At 43.7% G+C, this 17,755-nt stretch overlaps 2 protein-coding genes across 3 annotated transcripts in view; both read left to right on the top strand.

Annotated features, from left to right (window-relative positions):
* The window catches only part of aqr (aquarius intron-binding spliceosomal factor), a 255,999-nt gene that overhangs the window by 91,287 nt on the left and 146,957 nt on the right, over positions 1 to 17,755 (top strand). The window lies entirely within an intron of this gene.
* Positions 1 to 17,755, top strand: part of dph6 (diphthamine biosynthesis 6) — a 251,929-nt gene that overhangs the window by 226,289 nt on the left and 7,885 nt on the right. For both annotated transcript variants that reach the window (XR_013499972.1, XM_078233271.1), the window contains exon 14: positions 6,021 to 6,408. Coding sequence is in view for 1 of the 2 variants with exons in the window: in XM_078233271.1 (XP_078089397.1) it covers positions 6,021 to 6,408 (388 nt within the window). In the remaining variant the exon portion in view is untranslated. The remainder of the gene's footprint in view (positions 1 to 6,020; positions 6,409 to 17,755) is intronic.

Raw genomic sequence — 17,755 nt, 5'->3', positions numbered from 1 at the left:
TATGCTAAATTGACCCTTAGTGTCAGGGGGACTAGCAGGATAAGTATGTAGGGGGTTGCAGGAATAGGTTTGGGTGGGATTGTGGTCAGTGCAGACTCGATGGGTCGAATGGCCTCCTTCTGCACTGCAGGGATTCTATGATTCTAAGGCATTCACTAGAGTCCTGCGCAGTATTTTAAAATATTTTCCACAATATATGAGAGATTATTGACGCTGTTCGCGTAAAAGTCTGTTTGAGTGGAAGAATATTGACATTAAAACCTGTGACAGGCTGAAGGGGGGAAAAAATCAAAAAGTTTACAGGAGATGAACGGGTTGACCTGGAAGTTGTGGAAATGTTTGCGAGCTGCACCTCAGCACCTTGGGCCAACGGAGCGGCCTTTAAGCTTGAGCGAGCTTCGCTCTTTCCAGGACAAAGCTCTCATTTTCATCTTTTCAAACTGTTTTCCACCACTCGGAGTAAAATCAGTCTTGACAAGGATAGAATTTGTCTCCTGAAGGAGAAGAGTTTGCCCGTGTAAGTGCTAATGCAACATTTGTCTGTCGCTAACTTTACGCTTTGCACTGCACTGCCATACCTAATACACCGAAAGCAAACTGCTCTCTGTGAAATGTTATTGTGTCTGAAGTGCCGGCAATTTGAGGTAAAATTATTTCTATTTTTCGCCGTCCCTCACACAACAAGGATATTTGTGTGATTGTTTGCTGTGGGTATACAATTAGTCTCTCCTAACGTTTAATCCACAAGTGATGGTGATTTTCATTTAAACAGTACACTACAATCAGGCAGCAATGTATTTCACTGTGGAAAAATACTGTGGGTATTCTTTACAGTAATTTAGTGGCCGTGTTGCGGAATGGAGTATGTGTAACCTATTATTATACACCACTCACAAAGTGCAAGTGGATGAAAATTGATCTTTTAAGTTGAAAGAGGGGTAAGTGTTGTGCCCTGGCTGATGGCTGTACAATTTTTTTCTTTGCTGGGTAATTTGTTGATTTCATTCCTGCCCCATTTTAAGGCAGCAAGTGGGAAAACAATTTTCAAAGGCTGGTCCAATTTTTGTTGAGGGTCACATTTAGGTCCCTTGCTGCGATCTCACTGTAGTTAACACTTGCTTTCAAATGCTCAACTATTAGATTAAAGCCTTGGCGAGGAAAGATTGCATGTGAAGTGGTTTGAGATGGAAAATTTCGCGAAATTTACTGTGGTGAGATGCAAAGTCCTTTTCTGTGATTTCACAGATTCAAGCATGAGTATTCTTCATTAATGTAACAGTATTGGGTGTCGCAGTGTGGGTGTCGCAGTGTGGGTGTCACAGGGTATGGGGGTCACAGTATCAATTCCACAGTATGGGTGTCACAATATTGATGTCACAGTATTGGGAGACACAGTATGGGTACTACAGTAGATTCTACAGTATGGGTGTCACAGTATGGGGGTCACAGTATGGGGGTCACAGTATTCGGTGTCACAGTATTGAGTGTCACAGTATGGGTGTCACAGTATGGGTGTCACAGTATGGGTGTCACAGTATGGATGTCACAGTATGGTGTCACAGTATGGGTGTCACAGTATGGGTGTCACAGTATGGGTGTCACAGTATGGGTGTCACAGTATGGGTGTCACAGTATGGGGGTCACAGTATGGTGTCACAGTATGGGTGTCACAGTATGGGGGTCACAGAATGGGTGTCACAGTATGGGTGTCACAGTATGGGTGTCACAGTATGGGTGTCACAGTATGGATGTCACAGTATGGTGTCACAGTATGGGTGTCACAGTATGGGTGTCACAGTATGGGTGTCACAGTATGGGTGCTACATAACGTACAATTCAGGTTACTTCCATTTTGCTGAAACTAAATTGAGTGGTATTCTGTGTTTGTCTATCAAAGACATCCAGATAAAAATCCATTCCCCTACATGGAAAAGGAAATTTAAAAAGTGACTTTTTACCACCTACTGTTCTTCGTTGAAAGAGATAAGGATTTACCAAACAAAAATAATTTTAAGACAGGGCCTGTAAGGAAAACTCCCCCTGCTTCCGATTGGTACCAGTCTTACAGAATGAAAGAATACATTCAATAAAGACTCAGCAAACCACAAATAAATCAGTCAGAAATGCACCAATCATCATGCCGAGGGTGAGAATAAAAACTAGCAACAGCAATTTCTGAATTATTCCTGTCAAACATAACCAGCTTGCAGCTTGTACAGCTTTCTCAGCCCCTTTCCATTCCTCTTCCGTAGCAAGGCCAGTGTTTATTACCCTTGGGAAGGTGTGGTGAGCCGTCTCTCTGAGCCAGTGTAGTTTGTGTGCTGCAGGTACTCCCACAGTGCAGTTAGGGAGATAATTCCACAACTCTGACCCAGGAGTGATGAAGTGTCGAGGGTTGAGAAGCCCAATCGATGACCCTTAAAAAGACCACTGGAGGTCTCTCCAAAAAGGTAAGATTTGTAGTGTTCTATTTCAGATTTTTATGAGACCAGGAAGAGTAGACATGGTCCTCTTGACCCCACCAGAAGTTGTTTGGTGCTGCCCTCTCCCACTCGGTCTTTATGTAAAAGTGGGTGGGGCCAGATATTATTGTTACTCTCTTGCCTAATTGTCCTTCATAAGGGACATGAGCAGGATTAGACCATTCAGCCCATCGAGCCTGCTCCACTATTCAGTAAGATCATGGCTGATCTGATTGGGACCCTAATCCACTTTTCTGCCTCCTTCCCCTTGACTCCCTTGTCAATCAAAACTCTGTCTAACTCAGCCTTGAATATATCAGTGATTCAGCTGGGGAAAGGAATTCTATAGACTAACAACTCTCTGAGAGAAGAAATTCCTCTTAAATGGGAGATCCCTTATTTTAAACTGTGTCGCCTAGTTTCAGATTGCCCTATGAGGGGAAACCTCATCGGGAAGGATTTTTGGTGGTACTAACCTTGATTGTTTGCTTTGAGAAATCCAGAAATGTCTTCAGCATTTTGCTGTAATTACTTCCAAATGACATCATCAGTATAGCAGTGTATCAATCAGTACCTAGCCATGAAACCCCCGCTTTTCACAACCTTACCCCTCGCCTGAGGTGTAACGATCCTCAGATTAAAATCACTGTGGAAACTAAGTTGTAATTCCAGCTATGGCCAAATATTTAATTCACTTTGTTCTGCAAGATTAGGGATGCTCACTTCAAACAAAATACCATCGGGTTGCTGGAACTTGTGAAACTATTGTTGAAAGCAGTTAAAAACTAGTATGGAAAAGTTAAGTTACAACAGTTGTGGAAATTAAATTATGACAAATAACTGTCAAGTAATGGAAAATGCTTATTAGAAAACAGGACCTTCCTTGCGTACTCAGGATAAGCGACTAATCTAAACCTTATGTTAGTTTCATGAACACTGTGTTCCCAGCCTTGGCCACAGGATGAAAATAAGACCCTTTCAATAACAAAATTCCAAAGAGCAAGATACAGTGAACTATAACTGTCACATTTTCTATATGAATTGAGAGAACACCTTGCAATGCTTTGCGCTGCATTGTGCTCTCACTTGTGCACAAGTAATTAAAGCTTAGAAGTCTGAGTATTCTTAGTGCCGAGTGTTGTTAGTACCCAGTGTATTCGACATTACCACCAGTCAGCACAGGCTATGGTCATCTGGGCAACTTTACCTTTTATCTTCATCATGTCAACTTCCTATTAACAGACCCAGCTGTAACATCTATAGGTTCAACTTCTAACGTAGGTCCACTGGCAAATTAACTTTGGCTCAGTCCCTGTACTTATCAGTAGACCAATAGATGATTGATACGAGATTAAGCTCGGGTTACGGGAGTAGGGTGGATGGGAGGACTAGGGCGGGAAGTTCTTTTGAAGGGTCAGTGCAGGCTCAATGAGCTGGATTGGACAGTGAGTAAATTTAAGGGGGAGTTAGACAGATTTTTAATTGGTAGTGGATTGAAGGGTTATGGGAAGAAGGCAGGACAATGGAGATGAGGAGCATATCAGCCATGATCGAATGGCAGAGCAAACTTGATGGACTGAATGGCCTAATTTTGCTTCTATATCTTATGAACATATGTCCTCCTCCTACACTGTCGGGATTCTCTACTAGTGGAACTCAGGGTGGTAGCAGAGCGTTAGAATTGCCTCTGTTTTCTTGCGTTATGAAGGGGAAAGCTGACCAGTGTTCGTTGTGGCTATGGATGTGGGAGAACCAAATGAGGACAAGACTATTGGGCTCGGTTTCAGTGCCTTCCACAGTCGAATAGCAACACTCTGTCAATGATGGCGTGTGGATAGTGGTCACTTCTCAAATACACCTCTTACTGACAGAGCCAGGCTCAATGGAATTCGTTTTTGTTTTAATCCTCAAAAATTCGATTCCATTGGTAAAATTTAGCAGAGTGGGATCTGTTCAGGATTCTCAATGTTGGCAATTGAGTGAGTAAGATGGGAACTTGGAACTGGCAAAGAGTGAAGGAAACACCTGAGCAACATTGGATTTCATCGGATTGCGACGTGAACTCCACATTGGGGCTGATCGTGGCCGTCGCTGACCCAGGAAGGTTTGTCACAGTCAAAATGCAAGATATTTCTGTCTCCATTTCCGCTGCGGTGCCCCTTTGCCTGAATGTCCAGCGATTGTGGAATGTGTTGAGGTCACTTGGTCGAGAACAACAGGAGGTTGGAAAAAATAAATATTAGCTATTTGTGTACACTAATACAATTCTGGAATCCGTGTTTGGATTATAAACCCAGAGAATGAAACAAGCTGGTGCCGGGGCAAGGTGACTTCTTGCGAGCTGTCCCCAGCATCCCCTCTAATTCTATCTTTTACTCTCGTTCTATGCTTTTAAAACTCTACTCTAACTCTTGTAAACTCTCTAATAATGTCAATGGACCTACTTTATATTAAGTTGATCTTTCTCTACACGCTAGCTATGACTGTAACACTACATTCTGCACCCTCTCCTTTCCGTCTCCCCTGTGTACTCTTGAGTTGTATTCTTTGTCTGTATAGTGTGCAAGAAACAATACCTTTCACTGTATCCCCAGTACGTGACAATAATAAATCAAATCAAATCAAAAATCAAACCAAATCAAAAGAATAAAAATTAAATATTGCACTCACATTTAAAATATACCCTGACATTTGTTTCTCATGAAAAAAAAGGTGCTCCAATGAAATAGTACTTTTACTTTTAAGAGTGATGATTGTACTTGGTGCACGTGTTTGCATTTCAATGGTGATTGGGCAGAGTGCAAATGGTATTCCTCAAATGAACTTCCAGCTATTGTCGGAGGTGAACCTGGCCCCATCTTTGTATTCCCCACCCGGTTTAGAATTGAAAGTTCACCTGGCTGTACTTGCCATAGATAACTGCTGCTTCACTCAGTGAGTCTTGCTGCATTTTTACTTTCTGACTTCTGCAAGCTGGAGATATGTTTGAAGATTTGCTGTATGAAAATGATGAAGTTAAGCCTGGTACCGCTCTAAAGACTGTGAATCACATGTTTTAAAGTTTATTTATTAGTGTTATTAGTGCATCTTTAGGTAAGTATATGTATGTGAACCTCATTACCAGTGCGATTATGTTTTAAATTGATGGATAATGAAAAGTTTTAAAGTTTATTTATTAGTGTCACAAGTAGGCTCACATTAACACTGCAATGAAATTACTAGTAGCCACACTCTGGCGCCTGTTCGGGTCAATGTACCTAACTGGCACGTCCTTCAGACTGTGGGAGGAAACCAGAGCACCTGGAGGGAACCCACGCAGACACGGGGAGAACGTGCAAACTCCACACAGACAGTGACCCAAGCTGGGAATCACCAGGCCCCTGGCGCTGTGAGGCAGCAGTGCTAACCACCGTGCTAATTGAGAAGTAGGCAACCTTGGAAATGGTTTTGATTTCTAGTTCACGAATTGCAAGTGTCTTAGGAAAATTCACAGCGATGTTCCAAACATTTATGTGGTAGGCACTCATTTTTCTAATATGTTTTCATTATGAATCACAGGATGGAGAGACGGAGTCTATTTCTGGCCCACTGGTGGTAGTCGTGTTCCCTCACCTGCCAAAAGGCGCTGCAGTGGAATGGCATGTCATCGCCCTAACTGATGATCCCTGTGAGAGGAAATCCTTCATCATAACTAAGAAGTTTGAAGGTTATATAATTGACTGTGTAGTGGTTGTGTCAAGTTCGCTGTCAAATGCTGCCATCTCATTGGCCGTAAGCCTTCTTTCACCATCAGTGACCTCCTTGGATCTAAAGGGTATGCTTCAAGAATTAGCCGTTGTATTCCGGGAAGCGGTGGATAAACTCCCTCGAGACGGCAACCTGCTTCCTCTGTGCTTCAAAACCTTCTTTTGTGAAGACACCATGGATCCCAGATTTGTGCAGAGAGGTAAGATAGAAGTTATAGTTTGGTTGGAAATATGTAACTGCAATGTGATAATGTTGAACCATTGACTTTGAGGCAAGAGTTTAAATCCCAGGGTTGACTGACGTTTTTGGATGGATATTTCCAAAGCCATGACTTGTCGCTATATCATCATCATGCCCTTGCATTTATCAATCTCTGGAACCTTGTCCATCTCTCCTATACTCTCCTGTTATTTGACTCTGGCTCCTGGAGCATTCCTCCCCTCTTTTAGTACCACTATTGGAAGCTGTATCTTCAGCTGTGTACACTCCCCACTCTGGGATTCCTGCCCTGAACCTCCTGATCTCCCCAAATCCATTTCATTCTTTAAGAGCCAGTGTCAGACCCACCTGTCTGATGAAACATTGAGTCACTGCTTCTAACATCCCCTCCATTTCATTAACCTCACGCCCTTCTATTTGACTTGATTTATTTATTTGCATCCACGAGGTGTCTTGGGATGTTTTTTCTGTATTAAGAGTACTTTATAAGAGCAAATTATTAATGTGTAAGGTGAGGGAAGGAAACTGGATTCCACAGTGCTCAAGTATGCCTTCTGAATAGTCAATTGGTCACATCAAAGACAACATCTGACCTGGAATCTTCTGCTTTTCTATCTTGAGGGCAGTGGTTTGGATGCAGTGGTGAGATGGAAGTGGTAAATTTGTTAAGTTTAAGTCACATCGATCAATGAAGACATTTCTCTTGTCCTAATATGAATAAAAAAGAGAGAATTACATCAGCAAAACCACAACCTGTGCTGCTACATCCACCTCCTACATCATAGCCAAGAAATGGAACAAATAGAGGGGGAAATAGAGCAAGAATCTTCGGCCTTCCTGCTCCCTCCTCGGTGTATCGTTCAACTTTGTTAAAATTCTGATTAAAACAGTCATCGTTGCCAAGCCTTGCTATCGGACATGTGTGATAAAGTTCTGTTAAAACGTGCATATCCACAATGCTGTACAAAATGTGACTGAGTTCCTTGGATTAAATATGACATTTTTTTTTTGAATCGGAATGTCAAATTGATTCACGAGGGCTAAACTTCAGTGTGAAGGGAGACAGAAAATGCTGGAAAATCTCAGCGGGTCTGACAGCATCTGTGGAGAGAGAATAGAGCCAACGTTTCGAGAGCTGAAATGTTGGCTATTGTCTCTCCACAGAGGCTGTCAGACCCGCTGAGATTTTCCAGCATTTTCTGTTTTTGGTTCAGATTCCAGCATCCGCAGTATTTTGCTCTTATTCCAGTGTGAAGGGATTTGGGATATGGGAGACGGGATACACCATATTGTGTGAAATATTTCGGAAAATCGTCAGTACAATGCCACTTGTTTTTTTTCAAAGGAATCTGCTTTGCGGTTCTGCAATGAGAGTCTGTGAGCAGGGGGACTAATCAATTGGATAATGATATTCAGAAGCACCTGCTGTAGAACCCTCTCTAGGAAGCTGCAGTCAGACTCACTCGATATTAGGACTTAATAGCTGAGCTGCTTTGTTTTATTTTACTTTTGCGAAAATGAATCTCATGGGTTTTCCCAAGGTCTGAAATAAGAACAGAGAATGCTCGAAATGCACAACAGCTCTATTAGTAGATTTGGAAAGGAAACAGTTTCACTTTGTAAACACCAAAGAACCGCTATGTATACTCAACATTTTAATTTTAGTTTTCAAGTGTTTGTAAGTAGTGTGATGATGGAAGGCTATAATGAACATAGAAACATAGAAGATAGGAGCAGGAGGAGGCCATTCGGCCCTTCGAGCCTGCTCCGCCATTCGTCACGATCATGGCTGATCGTCCAACTCAATAGCCTAATCCTGCTTTCTCCCCATAATCTTTGATCCCATTCACCCCAAGTGCTATATCCAGCCGCCTCTTGAATACATTCAGTGTTTTGGCATCAACTACTCCCTGTGGTGATGAATTCCACAGGCTCGCCACTCTTTGGGTGAAGAAATATCTCCTCACCTCCGTCCTAAATGGTCTACCCCAAACAAGCCCTGTCAACCATTCTTCCTAAATTTCCGTAGAACCATCCCGATATCTGCTGCCTCCACTAAAGACGATAGTTTACAAATGTTCCTTCAGTAATTTTTGTGACATTACCATCCTGCGGCAGGATCATTTTTTAACCTGAAGTAGCACCGACCACACAATCAAATGTCCACTTCAGAGTACGTTGCAGCTGTAGGATTATTGGTGGCTCAGTCTAATTAGACTCCAGGGACACGGTTTTCCAGCCGCGCTCACCCCAAAGCTGGAAAATCCCGCCCGAGGTCAACGGACCTTTACATGGTCCGTGTCTCACCCGCTACAATTCCCGTGGCAGACGGGACGATAAAATTCTGGCCAGGGTCAAAACTCTGCAACATTCAAAACTAATTCCATACCCCGGGCTGAAGCAAACGGCAGTTTTAAGTCCTATATAGTCAAATTTCAGTTCAGTTAAAGTCTCAACAATGATTTTAACCTATCATCACTTACATCAAATGCCCAGGGAACTTTGTTGATTATTGTTATTGTTGGGGTGGCACGGTGGCACAGTGTTAGCACTGCTTCCTCGCAGCGCCAGGGTCCCAGGTTCAATTCCGGCCTCAGGTCACTGTCTGCGTGGAGTCTGCACGTTCTCCCCGTGTCTGTGTGGGTTTCCTCCGGGCACTCCGGTTTCCTCCCACAATCCAAAGATGTGCAAGTTAGGTTGATTGGCCATGGTAAATTACCCTTTAGTGTCAGGGGGATTAGCAGGGTAAATATGTGGGGTACCAGGAATAGGGCCTGGGTGGGATTGTGGGCAGTACAGACTCGATGGGTTGAATGGCCTCCTTCTGCACTGTAGGGATTCTATGATTCTGTTCTATGATTCTATGAACTTGTTCATTTGATCGTTTTGTGATGTACAAAGTCCTACGTGAATTCTCATCTTCAACCATTTTCTAAGGAAACAAAATGCAGAGTGCACTTTTTATGATGTAATGGTGAGGTTTCCATAGTCCCAGATGATCACATGCCGAGACTGGTGGTGCTTTAACCTGAGGATCAGCACACCTCAGGCGAGGGGCAAGGTTGAGAAGGTGGGGTCTTCATAAAAAACCTCAGCTGGCACGGGAATTGAACCCACACTGTTGGCATCGCTAACCACCTGCCCAGCCAACTGAGCTAAATCCCAACATACTGCATGGAAGATGTGGATAGGCTGAAAGGATTCAAATCTTCAAGCATTGTGAGGTCAGTTGACACTTTGACCTCTCATACAAATGTAGAATGGAGGAGCGAAGGGGGAAGACTGGAATGAATGCAGAGAACTCTTTTAGCTTCTGTCTTCCAGAGAGGTGTGAAATCTGTGGATGAATTGTGGAATGTATTCAGTGCATTCTGTCCTGCAACATTCTGTTGCACATAATGGTCATTATGGTCTCCTTTCCCTCATTAATAAAATAAAAGCAAATTACTGCGGATGCAGGAATCTGAAACCAAAAGAGAAAATGCTTGAAAATCTCAGCAGGTCTGGCAGCATCTGTAAGAGGAAAGAGCTGACATTTCGAATCCAGATGACCCTTTGTCAAAGCTTTGTCAAAGGGTCGTCTGGACTCAGAACATCAGCTCTTTTCTCTCCTTACAGATGCTGCCAGACCTACTGAAATTTTCCAGCATTTTCTCTTTTCCTTGCCCTCATTCCCTGGCCTTTTTAAGGGTGTTGATCTTTGATTTGGAAGCAAACAGATATTGGCAGCGGATGTGAGATCCGTTGCAGCAAATACAAGAATCAGAAAGCACAGATATGGCTCCATTGTGGATTGGCTCATTTCTGGAGGTTCCTGAACATGGCTGGGTCCTAAAGTTGTTTAATTGGACAATGTAGTGAGATCAGTTGTTGCAAAAGCATAATCTGATTCCTGTTCCATTGTCGTACAACATTCAGAATTCACCCTCAGGAAATATCTATGTGAGGCAGTAAAGCCTGAGGGATTTTCCTCAGGATCCTGGTCTCGTTCCAAACAGGGAGTTATTACTGGGTGTTTCTGGGCCCTTGTCAGACTTTTCTGGGGGTTGTGAAGGGGGAGACAATGCAAGTGGTTGCTAAGAGCCTCAGCACTCTGTGGTCAGGCAGACATTGTCAGCCTATCATTGCTGATAATAGTGCTGCCCAAGCGCAGTGCCTGAAGTTGGCAAAGTTAAACCTGTCATTAATGTCTTCATTCCACGCGAGCCAGCACTTAACGGTATTGGCAATTTGGAACAAATTTCATTGACAGATCTGTGCTAATGCGATGAAGTTCTGATTATTGATTGGCACAATGTAGAAAGTTTAAATGAGGTAGTAATGTGTTCATCTCATCCGCTGTATTTGTCAGATAAAGCTCTACTTTTCCATCAAGATGTTCATTCAGAGTGGGCCTTTGTATACACAGCATTGTTCTAACTCAGTGAAGCCATGTCACTGTGTTGTGTATGTAGCAATTCCTTTGGAAGTCTCAAGAACTTACTTTTCCAAGTGTTTTCTTATCGACTCTGTTTTAGTCAGTTGTATTTAGGCACCCTGATCTCAAACGCCCACGGAAATAAGCCCCAAAATTTACTTCTTTCCCCCTCTTTGCATTTCTGTGGTGGAAACAGAAACTCCTCAGTGTCGAGGATCACAGGTGAGTGCCGTTTCTAAAGTTTATTTATTAGTCACAAGTCATAGAATCATAGATCATAGAATCCCTACAGTGCAGAAGGAGGCCATTCGGCCCATCAAGTCTGCACCGACCACAATCCCACCCAGGCCCTATTCCCACATATTTTACCCACTAATACCTCTGACCTACGCATCTCAGAACTCTAATGGGCAATTTTTTTTTTTTAACCTGGCCAATCAACCTAACCCGCACATCTTTGGACTGTGGGAGGAAACCGGAGCACCCGGAGGAAACCCACGCAGACATGAGGAGAATGTGCAAACTCCACACAGACAGTGACCCGAGCCGGGAATCGAACCCAGGTCCCTGGAGCTGTGAAGCAGCAGTGCTAACCACTGTGCTACCGTGCCGCCCAGTAAGGCTTACATTAACACTGCAATGAAGTTACTGTGAAATTCCCCTAGTCGCCACAGTCCGGCGCCTGTTCGGGTCAATGCACCCTAACCGGCACGTCTTTCAGACTGTGGGAGGAAAGCCACGCAGACACGGGGAGAACGTGCAGACTCCGCACAGACAGTGACCCAAGCCGGGAATCGAACCCGGGTCCCTGGAGCTGTGAAGCAGCAGTGCTAACCACTGTGCTACCGTGCCGCCCAGTAAGGCTTACATTAACACTGCAATGAAGTTACTGTGAAATTCCCCTAGTCGCCACAGTCCGGCGCCTGTTCGGGTCAATGCACCCTAACCGGCACGTCTTTCAGACTGTGGGAGGAAAGCCACGCAGACACGGGGAGAACGTGCAGACTCCGCACAGTGACCCAAGCCGGGAATCGAACCCGGGTCCCTGGTGCTGTGAGGCAGCAGTGCTAACCAGTGTGCTGCCCTATACTCAGCCACTTCACTCTCACTCAGCCACTATACTATCCCCTACAGTTGTTTTCTTTCTTAGGATTTGTAGGCCAGGGAATCTGCGCAGATCTTTTAGAAGAAGATTTGATAAAGGATCAATATTTTCTCTAACAGCCTTTGTTTCATTGTACCATTGCCCTAACTCTGCACTGAATACCAATTTCACAGCCTGAGGCAAAATAGTATTAAGTGAGTAATGTATGTATAAAAACAAACATGTACAGCAGTATCTCATTACTGTAATTTCTCTGTGTTAGGAGTGCACTGATATGTGCCATAAATTAATATGTTTTATATTGCAAAGATTTGCATTGCCTGCTGTGGATTAGTCACGCATTATGCCACATTCTTTAGCCTTGGGAATTGTCCCAAACTATAGTAAAAACAAGCCAGTTGTACACTAAGTGTTCAGGGTGAATGGAAAGCAGCTGTCAAAAATGCAACATCAAAAACGGATCGAACCTTTGGGTGGCCCTGTTGGTACGTTGATACTCTGTACCACGGAGTGGTGAGAGAAACATTCTTTACCTTTCGCACTTAGTGTTTGATCTTGGTTGGACGTTTCTGTGGAACGTGCTGAGCAGTGCTTCCTCAAGTGGAGCAAAGAACATCGGGAAATGGAGAAGAATGAATTTGTCACTCTTCTCCACCTCTTTCAGAGTTGTTGCATAACAAAGATGGCAAGAAGTGAATCATCTAATTATCCCCTCAATCACAATGGACCTATACCTCTCCTCGAACAGAGTGGGTCTAATTCGCCCCTCAATCACAATGGATCCGCATCTGTCCTCGATCACAGTGGATCTATATCTCTCCTCGATCAGAAAGCATGCTTTCTATGGTGCATCTGTAAAAGTTGGTGAGAGTCATAGCGGACATGCCAAATTTCCTTAGTCTTCTGAGAAAGTAGAGGTGTTGGTGGGCTTTCTTAGCTATAGTGTTGGCATGGGGGGACCAGGACAGGTTGTTGGTGATCTGGACACCTAAAAACGTGAAGCTCTCGACCCTTTCTACCTTGTCCCTGTTGATGTAGACAGGATGTGGAGATGCCGGCATTGGACTGGGATAAACACAGTAAGAAGTCTCACAACACCAGGTTAAAGTCCAACAGGTTTATTTGGTAGCACAAGCCACTAGCTTTCGGAACGCTGCCCCTTCATCAGGTGAGTGGAAGTTCTGTTCACAAACAGGGCATATGAAGACACAAACTCAATTTACAAAATAATGCGAGTCTTTACAGGTAATCAAGTCTTAAAGGTACAGACAATGTGAATGGAGAGAGGGTTAAGCACAGGTTAAAGAGATGTGTATTGTCTCCAGCCAGGACAGTGAGTGAGATTTTGCAAGCCCAGGCAAGTCGTGGGGGTTACAGATAGTGTGACATGAACCCAAGATCCCGGTTGAGGCCGTCCTCATGTGTGCGGAACTTGGCCATCAGTGTCTGCTCAGCGATTCTGCGTTGTCATGTGTCGTGAAGGCCACCTTGGAGAACGCTTACCCGAAGATCAGAGGCCGAATGCCCGTGATCGCTGAAGTGTTCCCCAACAGAAAGAGAACACTCTTGCCTGGTGATTGTCGAGCAGTGTTCATTCATCCATTGTCGTAGCGTCTGCATGGTCTCTCCAAAGTACCATGCCTCCGGACATCCTTTCCTGCAGCGTATCAAGTAGACAACATTGACCGAGTTGCAAGTATATGTACCGTGTACCTGGTGGATGGTGTTCTCACGTGAGATGATGGCATCTGTGTCGATGATCCGGCATGTCTTGCAGAGGTTGCTGTGGCAGGGTTGTGTGGTGTCGTGGTCACTGTTCTCCTGAAGGCTGGGTAGTTTGCTGCGGACAATGGTCTGTTTGAGGTTGTGCGGTTGTTTGAAGGCAAGAAGGGGGGGTGTGGGGATGGCCTTGGAGAGAGGTTCGTCTTCATCAATGACATGTTGAAGGCTCCGGAGAAGATGTTGTAGCTTCTCCGGTCTGGGGAAGTACTGGACGACGAATGTACTCTGTCCGCCGTGTCCCCTGTTTGTCTTCTGAGGAGATCGGTGCAGTTTTTCGCTGTGGCACCACAAATTCTGATCCAATATCTTAATAAACTCAATAAACTCTTTTCTTCATAGCCATCCTACATTTAATTATTTCCTGCTGAAAAGGTGTCTCGTATGTCATCTTCAGTGTAACTCTTTTGTGAAAATCCCCTAGTCGCCACACTCCGGCGCCTGTTCAGATACACTGAGGGAGAATTTAGCACGGCCAATGCACCCTAACCAGCACGTCTTTCGGACTGTGGGAGGAAACCGGAGCACCCGGAGGAAACTCGCACAAACACAGGAATAGACCTTAGAGCACAGCAAGAAAAAAGTTGAAAAAGAAAAATTAAAAGTTTTCCAGTGAATCGAAAACTTTGGTCAGAAAGGTGGGTTTAGCACATGAAAGATAAACCAGAACTGCAAACATGATTGCTCAGCAAGGGCCACGGAACATCTGGCACCTTGGTGAATGTTGGAAGCTGCTATGTGTGGTTTCTTAACCATCGAGAATTAGAGATTGAGAAATAAGCAGAGGAAGGGCTGAGAACGAGGGTGAATTACAGCGAAGAATTAAATGTCAAATCAAGTCCAGAAAGAAATAAAATTAGGGGAATAAAAGTTTGATTATGAGAAAAGGGGCAAAGGAGACAAAAGAAAAAGTGATTTTTAAAAACGTGATGTGGGATTCTCTGGCCACGCCCGCCCCAAAACCGGAGAAACCCGCCTGGCACGGTGGTTAGCACTGCTGCCTCACAGCGCCAGGGACCCGGGTTCAATTCCAGCCTCGGGTCACTGTCTGTGCGGAGTCGGCACATTCTCCCCATGACTGCATGGGTTTCCTCGGGTGCTCCGGTTTCCACCCACAGTCCAAAGATGTGTGGGTTAGGTTGATTGGCCATGCTAAATTGACCCTTAATGTCAGGGGGATTAGGAGGGTAAATACATGAGGTTGCGAGGATAGGACCTGGATGGGATTGTTGTCGATGCAGGCTCGATGGGCCAAATGGTCTCCTTCTATACTGTACATTCTATGATTCTCCAATGGGAAAAACCCTTGGATAAGATGATGAGAACTGAGGCAATTTGGAGTAGTGCGGTGAGAATGATAAGTAGCAATACTGCGGCATAAAATAGTCCTGCATCTCTCGTCCACAACCTTAAATCAGTGTTCCCTCCAGCTCTTGTACCATCAGCTAATGGAACAGCTTTCCTTTAACAGGTTTAGATAAGGTAGGCATAATCTTGATTTATCAGATCTCCCCTTAACTTCCTTAACTCCAAGGAGAACAACCCCAGTTTCTCCAACCATAACCTTGTAGTATGATCTCCCACCAGTGACGATACTGTGCCTTTAAGAAGTGTATCTGAGCCATGCCGTTGTGCAGGATCTGCTGTAGCAGTGTTTGATGCACTCAGAGCTGTAGTGTCTACAGGAATGCTGCATTGTTGCTGCAGCAGTATAATTGTTTCTAAAGACTAGAATGTTGGTTTTAATCTGAACTATTGCTGTTCTGCTGTTTCCCCCTGGGATTTTGCAGAGTGGGGCTTCATTGGGATGATTGGCAGATATTGTCATGTGATGGGAGAAGCTGGGCTTTTTCACAGAATATTCAAGCTTAGATGTCGCTTTTGGGTTAAGAGAGAGACGTCTCTCACTTTACCCCTCTCTGAAGTTGAAGACTAGAAACTGCCAGGTAATAAGTCTCTATTTTGGAGATTCTGCTGTGTGAGGAATGCTGCTTTGGGAGTTGCAGAGGGAGAGGTGTCCTTTTCTCTGAAGACCAGGAGCTGCCAGGGCCTGGGTTTTGTTTCTCTGAGGTTTTGCTGTTTTGAGGATATATCCTTCTCTGAAAATTGCTGCTTGGACTTCTGTCCAGAAATGTTAAAAAGCTGAAAATCCAACATCATGGGAGCATACTTGTTTTGTGCTAATTCTGAAGAAAGATGTATGTCGATGGGGTATCACTTTAAATTGGAACAACAGAGATAGCTAGCTGTTAGGAAATAAGTATTTAAATCTTGTGATTGGTAAAAGTTATGATAATTATTTTTGTTATATTCTAAGTGTTTTTAAATAATTTTTGTTTGATAAAAGCTCCCTATTAGGTCACTTGAATCATACCTGGAGTGAAACATGTTATGCTCACCCTAATGCCAACATCAAATGTAAAACTTAGGGTCTAGGCTAAGTTCACAAAACACCTTGGAGTTTCTGGCCTGGGTCTTAACGCATCATAGAATCCATAGAGTGCAGTAAGAGGCCATTTGGCCCATCGAGCCATCCCTGGAACCATTTTGCTAAATCTCTGCACTCTCCCAGGGACCCTCACATCCTTCCTAAAGTGTGGTGACTAGAACTGGACACAATACTCTCGGTATGGCCTAACCAAAGATCCAACATAACTTGGTACTCAATACCTCTATGTGGATGTGTCAATCACACTTCGGTGTTACTTCAATCAATTATCAAATTCTTGTCTTGCACATAGCTGGCATGGACAAGATGGGCTGAATGGCCTCCTTCTGCGTTGTAACTTTTCAATGCACAAGGTTAGCTTACAGTTCATACCCATAAGCTCATAGCAATCCCCACCAGAGAGGTAGGGGATGAGTAAGCAAAACTGGATCAAAACATCCACGAAAAGCTACCAAGGATATAAAAATGTAACTGCAAACTGGACAGGAATGGAAAGTAAGCACATCAGAACATAATATTCAGGAGAGAAAGATTAGATGGGAAAGGTACAGTTAAAGAGGGAACACGTGCTTTGTGAGGAGGAATTGATTTCAATAAGTTAAGGCGTTATTAGCTGAGACATATGTGACTGGAGCTCAAAGATTATTAAAGGACATTTTATTTCTTGAAGGTTTTTTATAGACCTCCGAATAATGTGAAAGAAAGTTGTAGTTAGCTCCGTAATTATTGTTCTGGGAGCTTTATTGTGAATTGGGACAGTGAGAGAACAGGATTCCTGAAATGAGTTCAAGATTCCTTCCTCAAGAAGCCAGTTGGACGCGAGTGGACGTGTTGCTGGGTCTGGTTACGAATAATAAAGTGGATCAGGAAAATGAGTGAAAGGTTGGTGAGTGCCAAGGGAGGAGTAATCACAATATCGTACCGTTCATGATCCAACTACAAAGGAAATAACGTCAATATAAAAACTAGAGCAACGGTTTGGATTAGGAAAGATTCTGGAAGGACATGGCGTGAGCTAGCTGAGGTTAAGGTGATAGGAGAAACTGGCACACTGGACTGTAAAGCAACAGTGAAATATTTATTACAGAAAAGCCATGGCAAAAATACAGAGTCAGTTTATTGCATTTCAAAAAATAAAATGAGTAGACCATAAAAACAGCAATGAATGTACGATAGAAATGAGAAAATAAGGAAAAAGAGGCTAAGGCGGGATAAGGAACGCTGAGAAGGAGTAAGAAGAAAAAGATTTAAAAACCATCAGAAAGAAGAGTTTTACCGATGGATCCATAAAAGTGAAGTGGAATCCTTCAGAGGGGGGAATTATCAATTCATAGGAAATGATCACAAGGTTACAAAGGTATAGAGTATTTCTAATGACCTTTCTAAAGAAAAGGATGTCAGAGAGAAGGAGAAAGAATCCTGAGAGCAACATTGCGATGGATCAAAGGAATATTCTGGCTAAGTTCGTTAAGCTGAAGGGAGAAAAGAGCACAAGTGTATATTTAAGGCTGAGATTGACAGATTTTTTGATCAGTAAAGGAATCAAGGGTTACAGGGAAAGGGCAGGAAAGTGAACA

Source organism: Mustelus asterias, chromosome 18 (genome assembly GCF_964213995.1).
Source record: "Mustelus asterias chromosome 18, sMusAst1.hap1.1, whole genome shotgun sequence".
In the NCBI taxonomy this organism is placed as follows: Eukaryota; Metazoa; Chordata; class Chondrichthyes; order Carcharhiniformes; family Triakidae; genus Mustelus; species Mustelus asterias.
The sequence above is the reverse complement of the archived record's forward strand: the minus strand, read 5'-3'. Positions and strand labels throughout refer to the sequence as shown.